This window comes from Mauremys mutica, chromosome 1, assembly GCF_020497125.1.
Source record: "Mauremys mutica isolate MM-2020 ecotype Southern chromosome 1, ASM2049712v1, whole genome shotgun sequence".
Classification (NCBI taxonomy): Eukaryota; Metazoa; Chordata; order Testudines; family Geoemydidae; genus Mauremys; species Mauremys mutica.
In genome coordinates this window covers 325,540,847-325,557,040 of record NC_059072.1, presented here as the reverse complement: position 1 = coordinate 325,557,040, position 16,194 = coordinate 325,540,847, and the positions used below count along the sequence as shown (strand labels likewise).

Here is a 16,194-nt window from a genome sequence, read left to right as displayed (position 1 = left end):
AGCCAATATTTTAAGTTTCTCATGTTGACCTGACAGTCAATTTTAATTTGTTTTTTTAAATATTTCATTAAATAACCAACCAATCATTCATTTTCTGATATAGCTGTAAAACTAATCTGAAAAGTTTTTTCAAAATAAATCACTTTAAAAATGTATAGTGTGTACCTTCTAAAAATGAAACCTACATCTATCTCTGAGTTTTGAAGAATATGTATTAAAGTTATAACAACCAACAAGAATTCACTTCTTTTATGTAGAAATCCGTGATTAAATAGTCTTCCTGACTAGTGATTTAAATCAAATCCGCCCTCATGGTGGTCATGGCAGCCTTCCCACGGAAGCAAAAGGTGCAAGTATTCCCGTACCTAGACAACTGGCTAATCAAGGGCCAATCTCGGGCCCAAGTGAGGACCACTTGAGGCTGCTGTGCATGACATTCCTCAGGCTTGGCCTCATTCTGAACATGGCAAAGTCAACCATAACCCCCACTCAAAGAATAGAGTTCCTCAGAGCCCTCCTAGACTCTGCTCTCGCCAGGGCTTTTCTTCCGGAATCTTGTTTCCTCACCATGAGTGCCATTATGGAGGATTTCAAAAGATTCCCGACCACTATGGCATGGAATTGCCTAATACTGCTCAGGCACATGACTGCTTGCATGTATGTGGTACAGCATTTCAGTCTGTGGCTCCATCCCTTTCACACTCATTCCTCAGGTCCACGAGTCCCTCTGGTGGTGGCTCAACCCACAAACAGTATGTGCAGGAATACCTTTCTCCAGACCTCAGCCATCGCTGTCACTAGTCATAGATGCATTGGTGATGGGCTGGGGAGCGCACCTAGGCAGACTCAGAACTCAAGGTCTCTGGTCCCAGGCAGAATCTTCACTGCATATCAATGTCAGAGAGCTGCATGCGGTGCGCCTTGCTTGCGAGATGTTTGAAACCCATCTACAGGGTCGATGTATATCGATTATTGACAGACAATACCACAGTGATGGGCTATATAAGCAGACAGGGTGGTGCTCACTCTTCTACCCCATGTCAAGAAGCCCTCAAGCTGTGGGACTTCTGCATCACTCACTTGATACACTTGTAGGCATCGTATCTTCTGGGCTCACAGAACTAACTGGCCGATAACCTAAGTAGGTCCTTTCACGGCCATGAGTGGTCTCTCCACCCAGATGTCCTGATCAACATTTTTTAAAGGTGGGGATCTCCCCAGATAGACCTGTTCGTGACACGGCACAACAGGAAGTGTGAGCAATTCTGCTCCTTCCTGAATCACAGCCCAGGCTCGCTCGCGGACCCATTTCTCCTTTTGTGGAAGGGGCACCTGCTGTATGTATTCCTGCCTTTCCCACTCATCCACAAAGTCCTCTTTAAGGTCTGATGAGAGAAAGCATCACTAATCTTGATAGCACCAGCATGGCCCCATCAGCACTGGTTCACTATGCTTCTAGACCTGCCAGTGGACATGCCTATAACTCTTTCCCTGGTTCTGGACTTGATCACGCAGGACCACGGCCGCCTCCAGCACCCCAGTCTAGAGTCTCTCCACTTCACAGCATGGAAACTCCATGGCTGAACCTGTTAGTGCTTGCATGCTCTGACTCAGCGAGGTAGTCCTTGGCAGCAGAAACCCTTCCACTTGCGCCACTTATCTGGCTAAGTGGAAGAGATTTTCAATTTGGTCTCTACAGAAGGACACTCCTCTGTTGCATTAAAACAGCAGGGGCTGGCAGTATCGTCAATAAAGGTGCACCTGGCCACTATTTCGGCCTTCCATCCTGGCTCAGCTGGTCGGTCAGTATTCGGTAACCCTATGGGTGGCTGCTTCCTCAAGAGGCTAGATAGACTGTACCCTCAAGTAAGACAGCCTGTTCCCCAGTGGGATCTCAGTCTGGTGCTTTCAAGGCTGATGGGCCCTCCCTTCGAGCCCCTAGCAACATGCTCTCGCCTTTATCTTTCTTGGAAGGTGGCATTCCTAGTGGCTATAATTTCAGCTAGGAGGGTGTCTGAGCTCGAGGCCCTGACGTCCAAGCACTCTTACTCTGTGTCTTATAAAGACAGGGTACAGTTGCGGTCGCATCCAGCTTTCCTCCCAAAGGTGGTTTCACAGTTTCGTGCAAATCAGGACATTTTTCTTTGTGTTCTTCTCTAAGCAACATGCCAATGACTGAGAACACATGCTCCATTCCCTGGATGTCAGACGGGCATTAGCCTTCTAAATTGAATGGATTAAGCCATTTTGAAAATTGACACAGCTCTTTATTGCGATTGCTGAGTAATGAAAGGGCTTCCTGTGTTGCTCTAAAGGATCTCCTCTTGGATCCTGGCTTATATCAGGGTGTGCTATGACCTAGGAAAGATACCGGCACCAACAGCACACTCCACAAGACCACAAACTTCGTCGGCAGCATTCTTTGCTCAGGTTCCTATTTAAGACATCTTCAGGGCGGCGACATGGTAGTCTAGTCACACACTTTTATGTCACACTACGCTGTCACACAGCAGGCTAGAGACGATGCTGCATTTGGCAGAGTGACAGTTCAATCTGTGACTCTCTGTGAATTCCGACCCCTCCTCCTAGGGACTGCTTGGAAGTCACCTACTTGGAATCAACATGAGCAGTCACTTGAAAAAATGGTTACCTACCTTTCATAACTGTTGTTCTTCGAGATGTGTTGCTCATGTCCATTCTAAGACCCACCCGCCTACCCTCTGTTGGAGTATGCAGCAAAAAGGAACTCTAGAGGCAGCAGGTCAGCAGGAACTTATATACACTGCCATAAAGGCATGACTCTACGGGCTCCACAGCCCCTAGACTTGCACACACACCTGCTTGGAATGGACATGAGCAACACATCTCAAAGAACAACAGTTATGAAAGGTAGGTAACTGTTTTTTCCCACTTCCATAGCCTTCCTCAAGAATGTTCCAATCACAGAAATATGCAAAGAAGTGCCTTGGACAACTGCTCATATATTGACTGAACATTATGCAGTCTCACACGACTCAGCGTCTGATGCCATATTTGTCTCCTCTGTCTTAGCCTCAATATTAGACTCAACTCTGAGGCCCCATCCCTCCATTAGGAGTACTGCTGTCAGAGTCATTTTGAGTGGAGCACCCACAGGGACATTACTGAAAGAAGAAAGGGTTACTCACCTTGTGTAGTAACTGTGGTTCTTCGAGATGTGTGACCCTATGGTGCTCCACTTTCCATACTCCTCCCCTCTGCTTCAGGGCAGTTAACAATGAGCCCTGTGGTAGAGAAAGAACTGAGTGCATTTCACTCATACAGCACTATATAGCCCTGGGGCAGAGAACGAGACGGGGAGAGCACATGTGCAGGCGGAATGGGCACTGCTTCCTAAAAATCTCCGATCTGAGGTGCAGGGACGTGAATACAACTAGAGTTGAGCTCCCATAGGCAAGCACATTTCGAAGACCCACACTTGCTGTACAAGGCGAGTAAGTCTTTCTTCCTTTTTTGTTTAAATGTTTTTCTCCAGAGATGGCCCCTGCTAAACAAATAACTTTTTAATGATTTTACTGAAGTTGACATTAATTCACTCAATTTAACATCTGGCTTCATTCTGCTGATGCTGGCATGCTAGGAAAATCCAACTCCAGTGTGAAAGTATCATCTTTATTTGTGGCAGGGTTGCGACACAATTATGTTTACAGCTTTAGTTCAGCCTGTACTATTGCAAATACTTAGGGATTACTAGATTCTGAAAATAATCTTTCATTTTGTGTTTCTAATATAGGAAAAGGAAGTTGCATGCAGAATTAGTGAAGAACACAGATAATTATGTAGCCAACATCATAAAGGCTAAGCAGTGCATTGAAGAGAAGAGAAACAACTTGAATGGTGCCATGAGGCTAGCAAAGGAGTTAAAAATTACACCTTCATTAAGAACCTGTTGTGATTTGAATCAGGTAGTTAAATTAATCCACTGTAAAATCTTCTTTGAATGGATTTGCCAAACTCAGTTTTTACATTTACTCTTCTGGCTGAAAGTTTTAAGCTGTTACTGTGATCCATCTTCCTGTTCGTTAATATTTCAAGATTCACTTTGTTACAGTAAAACATTTTTTTAATATATTTTTTTCAGACTTCTGAACTTGATTCTTTAAATCATGTCTCATTATGGCCTTGGAGTTTGTATGTGGTTCATTTAAATTCCACATTATCTTTAGACTTCGTTGACTCTGATCTCCCAATATTGTGCAACCAATTTATTTTTCCTAATCTGGAGGCCAGTGGTATAACCCAAATAGTATTATTTAATTCTTGCAGCCAGGGCTTTGTATCCACACAGATTCAACTATGGACCTCTCCTCCATTCTATCAGGTGCCTGTTTAGGTTAGCCAGGCTTAAATTAAGTTGCTTGCTCACTGTTCTGGTTCAGAATAAAATTAGTTATTTCTTAAATTTTATGTTCAAGTGAAGTGTCTTGTGCTGATTGTCCAATACTGGAGACCGTTATCCCCTGATCTGAGATCTGTTCATGTATCTGATGTTTATGTAATAGAAAATTAAATTGCTCTTTTTTTAATTTGAGGTTATTCATAACTTAAAGTTGACAGTTGAGGGTGAACTCTCAAGAGTGGATACTTTGAAGGAAAGAACATCTCTAAGGTAAATTATTCAAGCCTGAATTACAGTAGAAGGTAAAAACTGTGACAAAATGGTATTTATACATCTAAAGTAGTAAACTGATACTCTTATTTTTAATAAGTTTAATACAAATTGATATAATCAGAAATAGAAGAAATGGACTTGTCTTGAGTAATTTGTGTGATAGATACAAAAAATGCCCAATAGCGCTAGTTTGAATCATTCTTCTGAAATAAGCAAATAGAAAAGTACATGTGAAATCGATATATTAAAACCCTGTGAAATTGACGTTACTGTTCTGTAAACACAAGTGTGTGCATTTCAAAAGATATTAGCAAACTTTCACCATGTGTAAAGCATAAATAATAGGGCTGTCAAGCGATTAAAAAAAGTAATTGCCATTAATTGCACTGCTAAACAATAAAAGAATACCATTATTTAATTATTTTTGATGTTTTCTTCATTTTCAAATATATTGATTTCAATTACAACAGAGAATACAAAGAGTATGGTGCTTACTTTATATTTACTTTTGATTACGAATATTTGCACTGTAAAAAAAATAGTATTTTTCAATTCACCTAATACAAGTACTGTAGTACAATCTCTTTATCATGAAAGTTGAACTTACAAATTATAGAATTATGTACCAAAAAAACTGCATTCAAAAATAAAACAATCTAAAATTTTAAAGCCTGTAGGTCCACTCAGTCCTACTTCTTGTACAGCCAATCGCTCAGACAAACAAGTTTGTTTACATTTGCAGGAGATAATGCAGCTGCTGCTTTACAATGTCACCTGAAAGTGAGAACAGGCATTCTGATAGCACTGTTGTAGCTGGTGTCACAAGGTATTTACGTGCCAGATGTGCTAAAGATTCATATGTCCCTTCATGATTCAACCACCATTCCAGGGGACATGCATCAATGCTGACAACGGGTTCTGCTCAATAACAATCCAAAGTAGTGCGACCGACATGTTCATTTTCATTATCTGCGTCATATGCCACCAGCAGAAGGTTGATTTTTTTTTTTGGTGGTTTGGGTTCTGTAGTTTCCACATAGAATCATAGATTATCAGGGTTAGAAGGGACCTCAGGAGGTCATCTAGTCCAACCCCCTGCTCAAAGCAGGACCAATTCCCAACTAAATCATCCCAGCCAGGGCTTTGTCAAGCCTGACCTTAAAAACCTCTAAGGAAGGACATTCAACCACCTCCCTAGGTAACCCATTCCAGTGCTTCACCACCCTCCTAGTGAAAAAGTTTTTCCTAATATCCAACCTAAACCTCCCCCACTGCAACTTGAGACCATTACTCCTTGTTCTGTCATCAGGTACCACTGAGAACAGTCTAGATCCATCCTCTTTGGAACCCCCTTTCAGGTAGTTGAAAGCAGCTATCAAATCCCCCGTCATTCTTCTCTTCTGCAGACTAAACAATCCCAGTTCTCTCAGCCTCTCCTCATAAGTCATGTGCTCCAGCCCCCTAATCATTTTTGTTGCCCTCCTCTGGACTCTTTCCAATTTTTCCATATCCTTCTTGTAGTGTGGGGCCCAAAACTGGACACACTACTCCAGATGAGGCCTCACCAATGTCAGATAGAGCAGAATGATTATGTCCCTCGATCTGCTGGCAATGCCCCTACTTCTACAGCCCAAAATGCCCTTAGCCTTCTTGGCAACAAGGGCACACTGTTGACTCATATCCAGCTTCTCGTCCACTGTAACCCCTAGGTCCTTTTCTGCAGAACTGCTTCCTAGCCATTCGGTTCTTAGTCTGTAACAGTGCATTGGATTCTTCCGTCTTAGAACATAAGAACGGCTGTACCGGGTTAGACCAAAGGTCCATCTAGCCCAGTATCTGTCTACCGACAGTGGCCAATGCCAGGTGCCCCAGAGGGAGTGAACCTAACAGGCAATGATCAAGTGATCTCTCTCTCCTGCCATCCATCTCCATCCTCTGATGAACAGAGGCTAGAGACACCATTCTTTACCCATCCTGGCTAATAGCCATTTATGGACTTAACCACCATGGACTCTGCACTTGTCCTTGTTGAACCTCGTCAGGTTTCATCTGAGTGTTGCTCTTTTAAGACTTCTGAAAGCATGCTCCACACCTCGTCCCTCTCAGATTTTGGAAGGCACTTCATATTCCTAAACCTTGGATCGAGTGCTGTAGCTATCTTTAGAAATCTCACATTGATACCTTCTTTGTGTGTTGTCAATCTGCAGTGACAGTTTTCTTAAAATGAACAACATGTGCTGGGTCATCATCCGAGACCGCTATAACATGAAATATATGGCAGAATATGGGTAAAACAGAGCAGGGGATATACAATTATCCCACAAGGAGGGCGTCACAAATTTAATTAACGCATTATTTTTTTAACGAGCGTCATCAGTACGGAAGCATGTCCTCTGGAATGGTGGCTGAAAGATGAAGAGGCGTATGAATGTTTAACATATCTGGCACATAAATACATTGCAATGCCGGCTACAAAAGTGCCATGCAAATGCATGTTCTCACTTTCTGATGACATTGCAAATAAGAAAAGGGCAGCATTAACTCCTGTAAATGTAAACAAACTTGTTTGTCTTAGCAATTGGCTGAACAAGAAGTAGGACTGAGATGGACAACCCGGGGAATTACAGACCAGTCATCTTAAGTTCTGTACCTGGAAAGATAATGGAGCAAATAATTAAGCAATCAGTTTGCAAACATCTAGAAGATAATAGGTGATAAGTAACAGTCAGCATGGATTTGTCAAAAACAACTTGTTTCAAACCAACCTGATAGCTTTCTTTGACAGGGTAACAAGCTTTGTGGGTGGGGGGAAGTGTTAGACATGGTATATCTTGACTTTAATAAAGCTTTTGATACTGTCTTGCATGACCTTGCCAGAAACAAACTAGGGAAATGCAACCTAGTTGGAGCTACTATAAGGTGGGTGCAAAACTGGTTGAAAAACCATTCTAGAGACTAGTTATCTGTGGGTCACAGTCATGCTGGAAGGGCATAACGAGCGGGATCCCCCAGGGATCAGTTCTGGGTCCAGTTCTGTTCAATATTTTCATCAGTGATTTAGATAATGACAGAGAGAGTACACTTAGAAAGTTTGTGGATGATACCAAGTTGGGAGGGGTTAGGTTTAAAATTCAAAATGATCTGGGCAAACTGGAGAAATGGTTTGAAGTAAATAGGATGAAATTCAATAAGGACAAATGCAAAGTACTCCATTTAGGAGGGAACAATCAGGTGCGCACATACAAAATGGGAAATGATTGCCTAGGAAGGAGTACTGTGGAAAGGGATTTGGGGGTGATAGTGGACCATAAGCTAAATATGAGTCAATGGTGCAACACTGTTGCAAAAAAAGCGACCATCATTCTGGGATGTATTTTCAGAAATGTAGTAAGCAAGACACGAGAAGCAATTCTTCTGCTCTACTCCATGCTGATTAGGCCTCATCTGGAGTATTGTGTCCAGTTCTAGGCACCACATTTCAGAAAGGATGTGGACTAATTGGAGAGAGTCTAGAGAAGAGCAACAAAAATGATTAAACATGACCTATGAGAGAAGACAGAGAGGGGACATAAGTTTTCAAGTATGTAAAAGGTTGTTACAAGGAGGAGGAAGAAAAATAGTTTTTCTTAACCTCTGAGAATAAGACAAGAAGCAATGGGCTGGTCATTAGATTGGACAATAGGAAAAACTTTCTAATTGTCAAGGTGGTTTAACACTGGAATGAATTGCCTAGGGAAGTTGTGGCGTCTCCATCATTGGAGATTTTTAAGAGCAGGTTAGACAAACTCCTGTCAGGAATGGTCTAGATAATACTTAGTCCTGCCATGAGTGCAGGGGACTGGACTAGATGACCTCTCTAGGTCCCTTCCAGTTCTAGGATTCATTGATTTGTAGGCTCTGAAGTTTTACAGTGTTTTGTTTTTGAGTGTGTTATGTAAGAATGATGAAGAGATTGCACTACAGTACTTGTATGGGATTAATTGAAAAGTACTATTTCTCATCATTTTTACAGTGCAAATATTTGTAATAAAAAATAATATGCACGTTGATTTCAGTTACAACACGGAGTACAATATATATATGAAAATGTAGAAAAACAGCCAAAATATTTAATAAATTTCAATTGGTAGTCTATTGTTTAACAATGCGATTAAAACGATGATTAATCACGATTAATTTTGTAATCACGGTTTTTGTTAATCGCATGAGTTAACTGCGATTATTTGTTAGGGCTGTTGATTAATGAAGTAGTAATACACCATATAAAAGTGAGTAACTTAAATTTTTTTCCAATCAATTGTCCACTCTTCTGCCCCTAATGTATGCTGGGCTCCCACAAGGGCTGCTCAAGATGAAATCTCAGTGGCCTCTGTCCATGAAGTTTCTAACAGAAATGACAGCAAATAATACACAAGTCCAATTTAAAGCTGGTACAGCTTCAGAGCCAGAGTCCTGACTGTAGAATCTTTATTTGGGTGCTGCTGTCCCTCTCTTGATCAAGAAAATAGTCAGAAATCTTTATTTACAGTTCTGTTAGCCTACTTCTTGCAATATGATAGGAATCAGATTTTGAGAGCTCTTAGACTGGCCAGAAAATTAAATATAAAAGAACTTTGAGATTTTTTTTCCTGAATTAATTTGTTCATCTTGATTTGGCAGGAGCTGGAAATAGAGGCTTCATTTTGATGTAAGCCAGAAACAAAAAGATTAAGTACTTGGGCTTTGAGTATACTTTAGTTCCTGAGGATTGTTATTGGAAAATATAATTTATATTTTCACTACCCTAAGGATTATTTGTGGAACAGTGTGAGGCATTGATATAGAAACTCACTAAATAGATGCAGAAGTAGTGAAGGAATGCTGGGAAATCAGATTATACCACATAATATATTTGTGTAGAGGTAAATGAGCAGTCAAGTCTACCATTAGAGAGCTATCATCAGTGTGTTAGTCACTGGTAATTTTCTTGGCTAAAACTGGAGAAATGGAAAACTGAATTGACCTCTGTTTCTTCACATTGCTTCAGACCCTATAGGACTTCACTAATTAGTTAATATAATATTTGTGAATTGTGAGACTGACTTAAACCTTTGGGTGACCTCCCTGATATCATTCTTCTTTTACTCTAGATTTCTCATGAACTGTGATGAAATTACCTCTATGTTCAAAAATATGGGGAAGATTGAATTGGAAATACCTACAAAGTAAGTGTTTTCTTTTTTTAATAAAGAAAACTAATGCAGTGATTTATGCAATTTTCTTACCGCTGAGCAATTTAGACACCTATAGCAAAGGTCTACATGTATGCTTACTGATTTTAAAACTAGAATGTACAGCTGTAGCAAGAGATCTTAAGTCAGTATTTCATTCTTTCTTGTTTGATTCAGATAAGAAGCAGGACTTCAGTGTAGGTTAAAACTACCTATTGGAGGATTGAGTACCATTGGGTATATTGGTATAAGGTGCCTTTACCATTGGGATTTCTTTATGCTTAACAGTATATCAACCTCGAGTGACGGAAAGGGGTGGAATAATTGGGATGTCGGTACTTCCAGTAAATGAAAATTACTCTACAAATGGGTTTACATTTACTCAAAGTTAATAGCAAATACTAAAATATTCAGTAATACAACTTTGGAGGATAAACTCTGATTATGAGGTAACAGAAAATCAATATAGATTAAACATAACTGACACATTTTCTTATTGGAAAGCAGCTACTGTTTCTATTTCATTTAGAATCTTTGCTTTCACTTGCTCAAACAAGTTTTGATAATTGACTGTAAATTATGATGATTTATAGTATATCAAATTGATGGACTGTTTGTAGTGGAGTGCCACAGGTGCCAGTATGTGGATCATCACTGTCTTCATTAATAGTCTGAAAAAGGGGGCATAGAGCATTCTAACATGTAGGTAATATTTGGGAAATGTTGCAAACTCTGGTGAGGAGAGGGAAACTCTACAGAGGGACCTAGAGAGGCCAGGAACGTAAGGCCATATCACCCTACCAAACTATCCATTGAAATCAGTGAATAGTTTTTGTTTAAAAACTGATGGCATATTATGCCCATAGGTAGGGAAAACAAACTTAGATTCAATCTGGAAAAATTCAGTACACCAAGGAAAAACCCTGATATGCTTGGAGATAGAAACTTGAAGAGTAGTGATGTTAATAGACATGGAGGATGAATGTATATAGCAGGGGTCAGCAACCTTTCAGAGTCTTCATTTATTCACTCTAATTTAAGGTTTCGCATGCCGGTAATACATTTTAACATTTTTAGAAGGCCTCTTTCTATAAGTCTATAATATATAACTAAACTATTGTTGTATGTAAAGTAAATAAGATGTTTAAAACGTTTAAGAAGCTTCATTTAAAATTAAATTAAAATGCAGAGGCCCCTGGACCGGTGGCCAGGACCCGGGCAGTGTGAGTGCCACTGAAAATCAGCTCGCGTGCCGCCTTTGGCACCCGTGCCAAAGTATACATGGCTTTACTCTGGGAGCATTCTGCACCAAAAAATTAAAAATTCTGTGCACAGTATTTTAAAATTCTGCATTTTTATTTGTCAAAATAACACCACATAATCACGCCAGTTTCAAATATTTTGGTAATTTATTTCAAAATACCTGTCAGCAAGTATGTCTGTAACAATACAGACAGACACACACAATTTTCCCCCGGAGTAGAGAGTTAAATAAACCCCTATGACAACCCAGTTCCTGTTTCTCTCCCCGCTTCTTCCCCCAGAGCCTAGCTGGGGAGCCAGACACCCACAACCCATCCCCTTCAGAGCCCAGCCACGCCCCCCTTCCCCCCAGCCAATATACCTGCACCCCCTTCCCCCCAGGCCCCCTATACACAGATATCATAGCCCCTCTCCCCCAGAGCCCAACCATGCCCCCCCCAGCCCAGACACACACACCCCCAAAGCCCAGGGATCCAGAAGGAGAGACAGCCTGATGGTGGGTCCCAGGCTTGGATGGAGTTTCCTGCATGGCGCCCTCTCCTTCCGTCAGGGCATGCTGGGAATTGCAGCTGCCAGGAACCTTCTAGCTCTCTCTCCCTCCCCCCAGCAGTGTCTTCTATGTGCGAGCTGGGTTCTGTTGAGTCCAGTGGCCTCTAGTAGCAGCTAGCAGCACTGCAGCCCATTTCAGGGGTGGGGGGAAGAGGGAGGAAATTCTGCATGTACAACATTAATTTCTGCAAAATTCTGCATTGTGCTGTGGCTGAGAATTCCCTCAGGAGTAGGGCTTGGAGCAGCCAGAATAGACATAGCATCAGAGACAGTAGCCCTCTGTAAATCTTTGAAATCTACTCTATAATGCTGCATTCATTTGATCTAGACATGGCTGCGAAAGAAGACAGATGAAGGGATGGATTTTAAGTGGCAGGCTGCAACTGTATTAAATGAAGCATGGGGAGCAGTGCTTCATGTCCTATCAACCATATTTTCTCATAGGTGGCTTTTTAAATGGCTCCAGTGTGGGGTTACAGGGGTTCTACCATATAACCCGTAACCCAGGGTAGACTCTACTCAGTCTACCCCTAAGACTCATAGAATCGTAGAAGATTAAGGTTACAAGAGACCTCAGGAGGTCATCTAGTCCAACCCCCTGCTCAAAGCAGGACCAACACCAACTAAATCAGTAGTAGGATTCAGACTCAGTTTGCTCATCTGAATCCTACTACTCCCCCACCCATGGAAGGAAGACAGGGTACTTAAAAGGTAAGGACCTCGTCCCTACCCCCCCCCCAGCACAAGGCACATCAGCAAAATCCCAGGCCTTGTGGGAACCATTCTTTTTAATTGCAATAGACTCCAGCCACAAGTTATGACAAAATTAACATTCCTACTAAATACTACCACAGATTAAGAAATCCTATTCCTGTTTAACCTAATTGTGCCTCCAAGATGCTGCAAAGCAGGGGGAAATGCTATGCTATGCTATGCTAATATGGCCTCAATGGAAAGAAATTATTTCTTGACCCCAAAATAGATGATTGGTCAGACCTGCAACTTCTGCAAGACACAGCTGTGAAACTACAGTTATAGGGAGGGGGAGTAGGGCTGCTGAAATAGAGCAAAAAAAGGCTCTATGTATCCTGGGCTAGGGGTTAAATTTGTGAAGGAGGAGAGTGAGGGACCAGTTAGCTCCCTTCCTCCCCAGCTGGCCAGTGAGTGGATAAAGCCTTCATAGGGGGAGTGGCCACCCTTGTGACCCCAGTGAGTGCTCTACTTCCTCTTTCTACTTGGGCTATCCCAGTTACTGCCTGTCACATCAAGTTTTCCACTTGTTGAGGTGGGTGAGTTTTGTTCCTGGCACCTCAACACCAGAAAGATGATGGAGGGAGTTCAAAGAAAAGCAACAGTGATTAAGGAAGGAATTAGCTTTTGAGGAAATAATAAAAAGAATCAAATGTGTACTAGTATCAGAGGGGTAGCCGTGTTAGTCTGGTTCTGTAGAAGCAGCAAAGAATCCTGTGGCACCTTATAGACTAACAGACGTTTTGCAGCATGAGCTTTCGTGGGTGAATACCCACTTCTTCGGATGCAAGCCGAATGTGTACTAGTATAGGTTGAGCATGTGTGTTGGTGTGAAGGTGGATGAAGAGAAAATGTTTGAAGGGTGTAAACAGCACGTAGAAGGAAGAATGATTTAGGTATCACAGCAGGAATAAATGGATGAACTAAAGAAAAGAAAAATGTTTGAATGTTGAGAAAATTCCATCTGTCAGGTCCCTGTCCTGCCCAGTTATCCCAGGAGTATTAGGTCTTACCTGCACTGGGAATTTGACTCTATTCCAGCCAGCTTTGATACATAACTAGTGCAGACACCAAGTATAAACCATGAAAACTACAATTTGCACAGATGAAACTTTACTTCTGCTTGAAATCAAGATAATGTGCTTATGTGTAAAATGTGATTTTTTTCCTTTTCCACACTTATATGCAGTGCAGTTATATGGGGGCCAGGCCATTGATTGCAGGAATTGGGACAAGTTCCTAGTGGAGACAGGGCAGAATGAAGAATAATCTCTTAAGGAAAATGGCAGCAACCCTATTTCTAAGATATTTATAACTAGATTGGGCAGACCTTTCAAATATATGTTCTAGAAAAAATCTTCTTCTGATGTAGAGTTGGAGTAAATAATCTAATACTTTTCTTCCACTTGTTTAATATGTATTACTAGGTTTGGCAGAATTAAATTATTTATAATTTTTACAGGTAATAGCAATACTTATTTTTAAGCATTGTTTTAGATTTTTTATTTAATTTTTCCACAGTTACAGGAAATTATAAGGGTATGTCAGAAATAGGGAAGGGTCAGACAGTAAACACTGAGATTTTAAAAAGTGTAAAACTTCGTGACTGTTGAAACACAAATTGACAATGTCACATGTCAAAATATACAAAGTAAATATTCTTAAATAAAACTCCAGTAAGTTCTCAAGCAGCATTGTAAATTTCAATTATTATCAATGGAAATATTTCTTCTTAGGTTTGTGTATGGTGAAATTGACATTTACCACATTTAACCATAAAAATAGAATCTTTCCAAGCCTTTGTATTACTATTATTTTGAGCATTTTAGGAAAGAACATTGTGAACATAAACTCTTCACTGCTAGATTCAACAATGAGGAAAAATAAGTATAACTTACCTTTCTGAGGATAGCAGGGATCTTCTGTATGGGATAGAGATTTTAGGGTCTGTTCCGTTCTGAAGAGCTATTGATCTTGGGGGCATTCTGCTACATAAAGCCTAGATCTATCTTTCACAGTTTTGGGGGCAGTCAGACTGTGTTGAGCATATTAGGGATTTGTTTGTTTGGGATCAGTGGTTGGCATGAAGAGGATTTCCTCCCTGTTTTTTGTCTTAAGAAAGTTATTGCTCCATTGCTTTACCATGTTTTGAACCTTTAATGGATGTTAAGGATATCTTGAACTTCGGAAGATTGCTTTTTATGTTTTTGTTTAAATAAAAAAAAATGGTTCTTGAGAATAAGTCTTGGTATTTTATCCTGGAATCGTGATTGTTTAAAATAAAAATTCTACTTTACTGGTACCCTTCTGTGAAATAAAAATCTGAATAAGTTAATATATTTCTCCAAATAGATGTTGCCCTGGAGATGATGAACAAAGCATTCTCATGGTCAGTAATCAGGGAGAAGTATCAAACTGTGACAATTATTTGTCGGTAGAAAAGAATAAATTTACAACACTTGTCAGAGGTAATGAAGCAGAGACTCGTATACAGCAAGAACTTGATGTGCATACAGAAGTGACAAATGGCCAGCTTTACAAATTAATTACAACACCCTCTCAAAAAAATATTCTGACTTTACCTCAAGCGATGTCTGGTCCTGATGTCATAATTGAAGAAATCATGGAAGATGACCAGGAAAGTGAGTTGCTTAATATTTGCTAATTTGAACATATGAATATAATATCTTTTAAACTAGTGTGTTTATCAAGACTAGCCCTTTTAGCACTCCCTTTGCTTCATTTTTTGTTGTTGCTTTTTCTGTAGCTGGAATTTTTCCATTCAAGGTTCTGATCAGTATGGGTCCTTGGTCTTGATAAAAGTCATCTCTTTTTAAAGTATGGGTCATTGGTTTTTGGAGATTCATCCTCCTGGCCTCCCTCCCTCCCCCCCCCCCCAGTTTATTCTGGGCCTTCATACAGGCCAGTGTCTCGCTTTAACCAGTAACCGATTTAAGTCCCTCAGGGGATACCTAGTTCAAGTGATTGCAGATGTGTATTCCACTTAAGTGTGCACGTGCTCTGTGCATTGAAGCCAGGGAAATTTGCCTTACAGTACTTGTAGGGGTGCCACTCGAGTCCTCTGGTCCATAGTTCCTCCCATGGTTATTTAAGGGCAGTCCCATCCCCAACACTCCTCAGTTCCTTCTCAGTGCCCATGCCTTGAGTCAGAGCTTTGTGTGTGGTATTTCACTAAACACTTTCTGTGTGATGGTGTTCTGGGATTTTGCTGTATGTAGTTAGTAAGTAGTTAGTTCTAGTAGTACCTTTAGGTTTAGTTAGTTAAGTAGATTGGGATGCCTTCACCAGGTTTTAAACACTGCCCGTTATGTGGGGTGCCTATCTCCAATAGTGCCCCCATATTTGGAGCTTATTGCACCTGGAGGAGGGGCATATTAAGGAAAGGTTCTCTATCTGTAAGTTGTTCAAAAAGAGAACGCAGGTGGCAAGAGATTTGCACCTTATGGAGCATGCCACGAGACCTGGTTCAGCACCGGGGCCTCCACAGATCATCTGGTCCCAGAGAGACCTTCTGAGCTGGCATGAAATGTTGTTCCAGGCCCAAAGCTGAATTTCTCTCGTAGGAGGAAGAGGGATTATTCTTCTTTTGGTCCTCTGAGGAAAAGGTCTCAGAAGATGGACTAGAGCTATTCCATGGCTCTGAGAGAGTCCTCCTCTTTTTCTAAGAGGAGTGCAGACTGGTACCGTGATTACTCAGGCACAAAAGATAGAGTTAGGCCATCTAACCACTCTCTGGTCCCGAGTTGACAT

The 16,194-nt window shown here is 41.0% G+C and overlaps 1 protein-coding gene across 5 annotated transcripts in view; it reads left to right on the top strand.

Moving 5' to 3' along the window:
- The window catches only part of RNF17 (ring finger protein 17), a 211,164-nt gene that overhangs the window by 53,972 nt on the left and 140,998 nt on the right, over nucleotides 1-16,194 (top strand). For all 5 annotated transcript variants that reach the window (XM_045018061.1, XM_045018034.1, XM_045018044.1 and 2 more), the window contains 4 exons: nucleotides 3,773-3,944; nucleotides 4,572-4,648; nucleotides 9,781-9,855; nucleotides 14,776-15,065. In XM_045018061.1, the coding sequence (XP_044873996.1) occupies nucleotides 3,773-3,944; nucleotides 4,572-4,648; nucleotides 9,781-9,855; nucleotides 14,776-15,065 (614 nt within the window). The remainder of the gene's footprint in view (nucleotides 1-3,772; nucleotides 3,945-4,571; nucleotides 4,649-9,780; nucleotides 9,856-14,775; nucleotides 15,066-16,194) is intronic.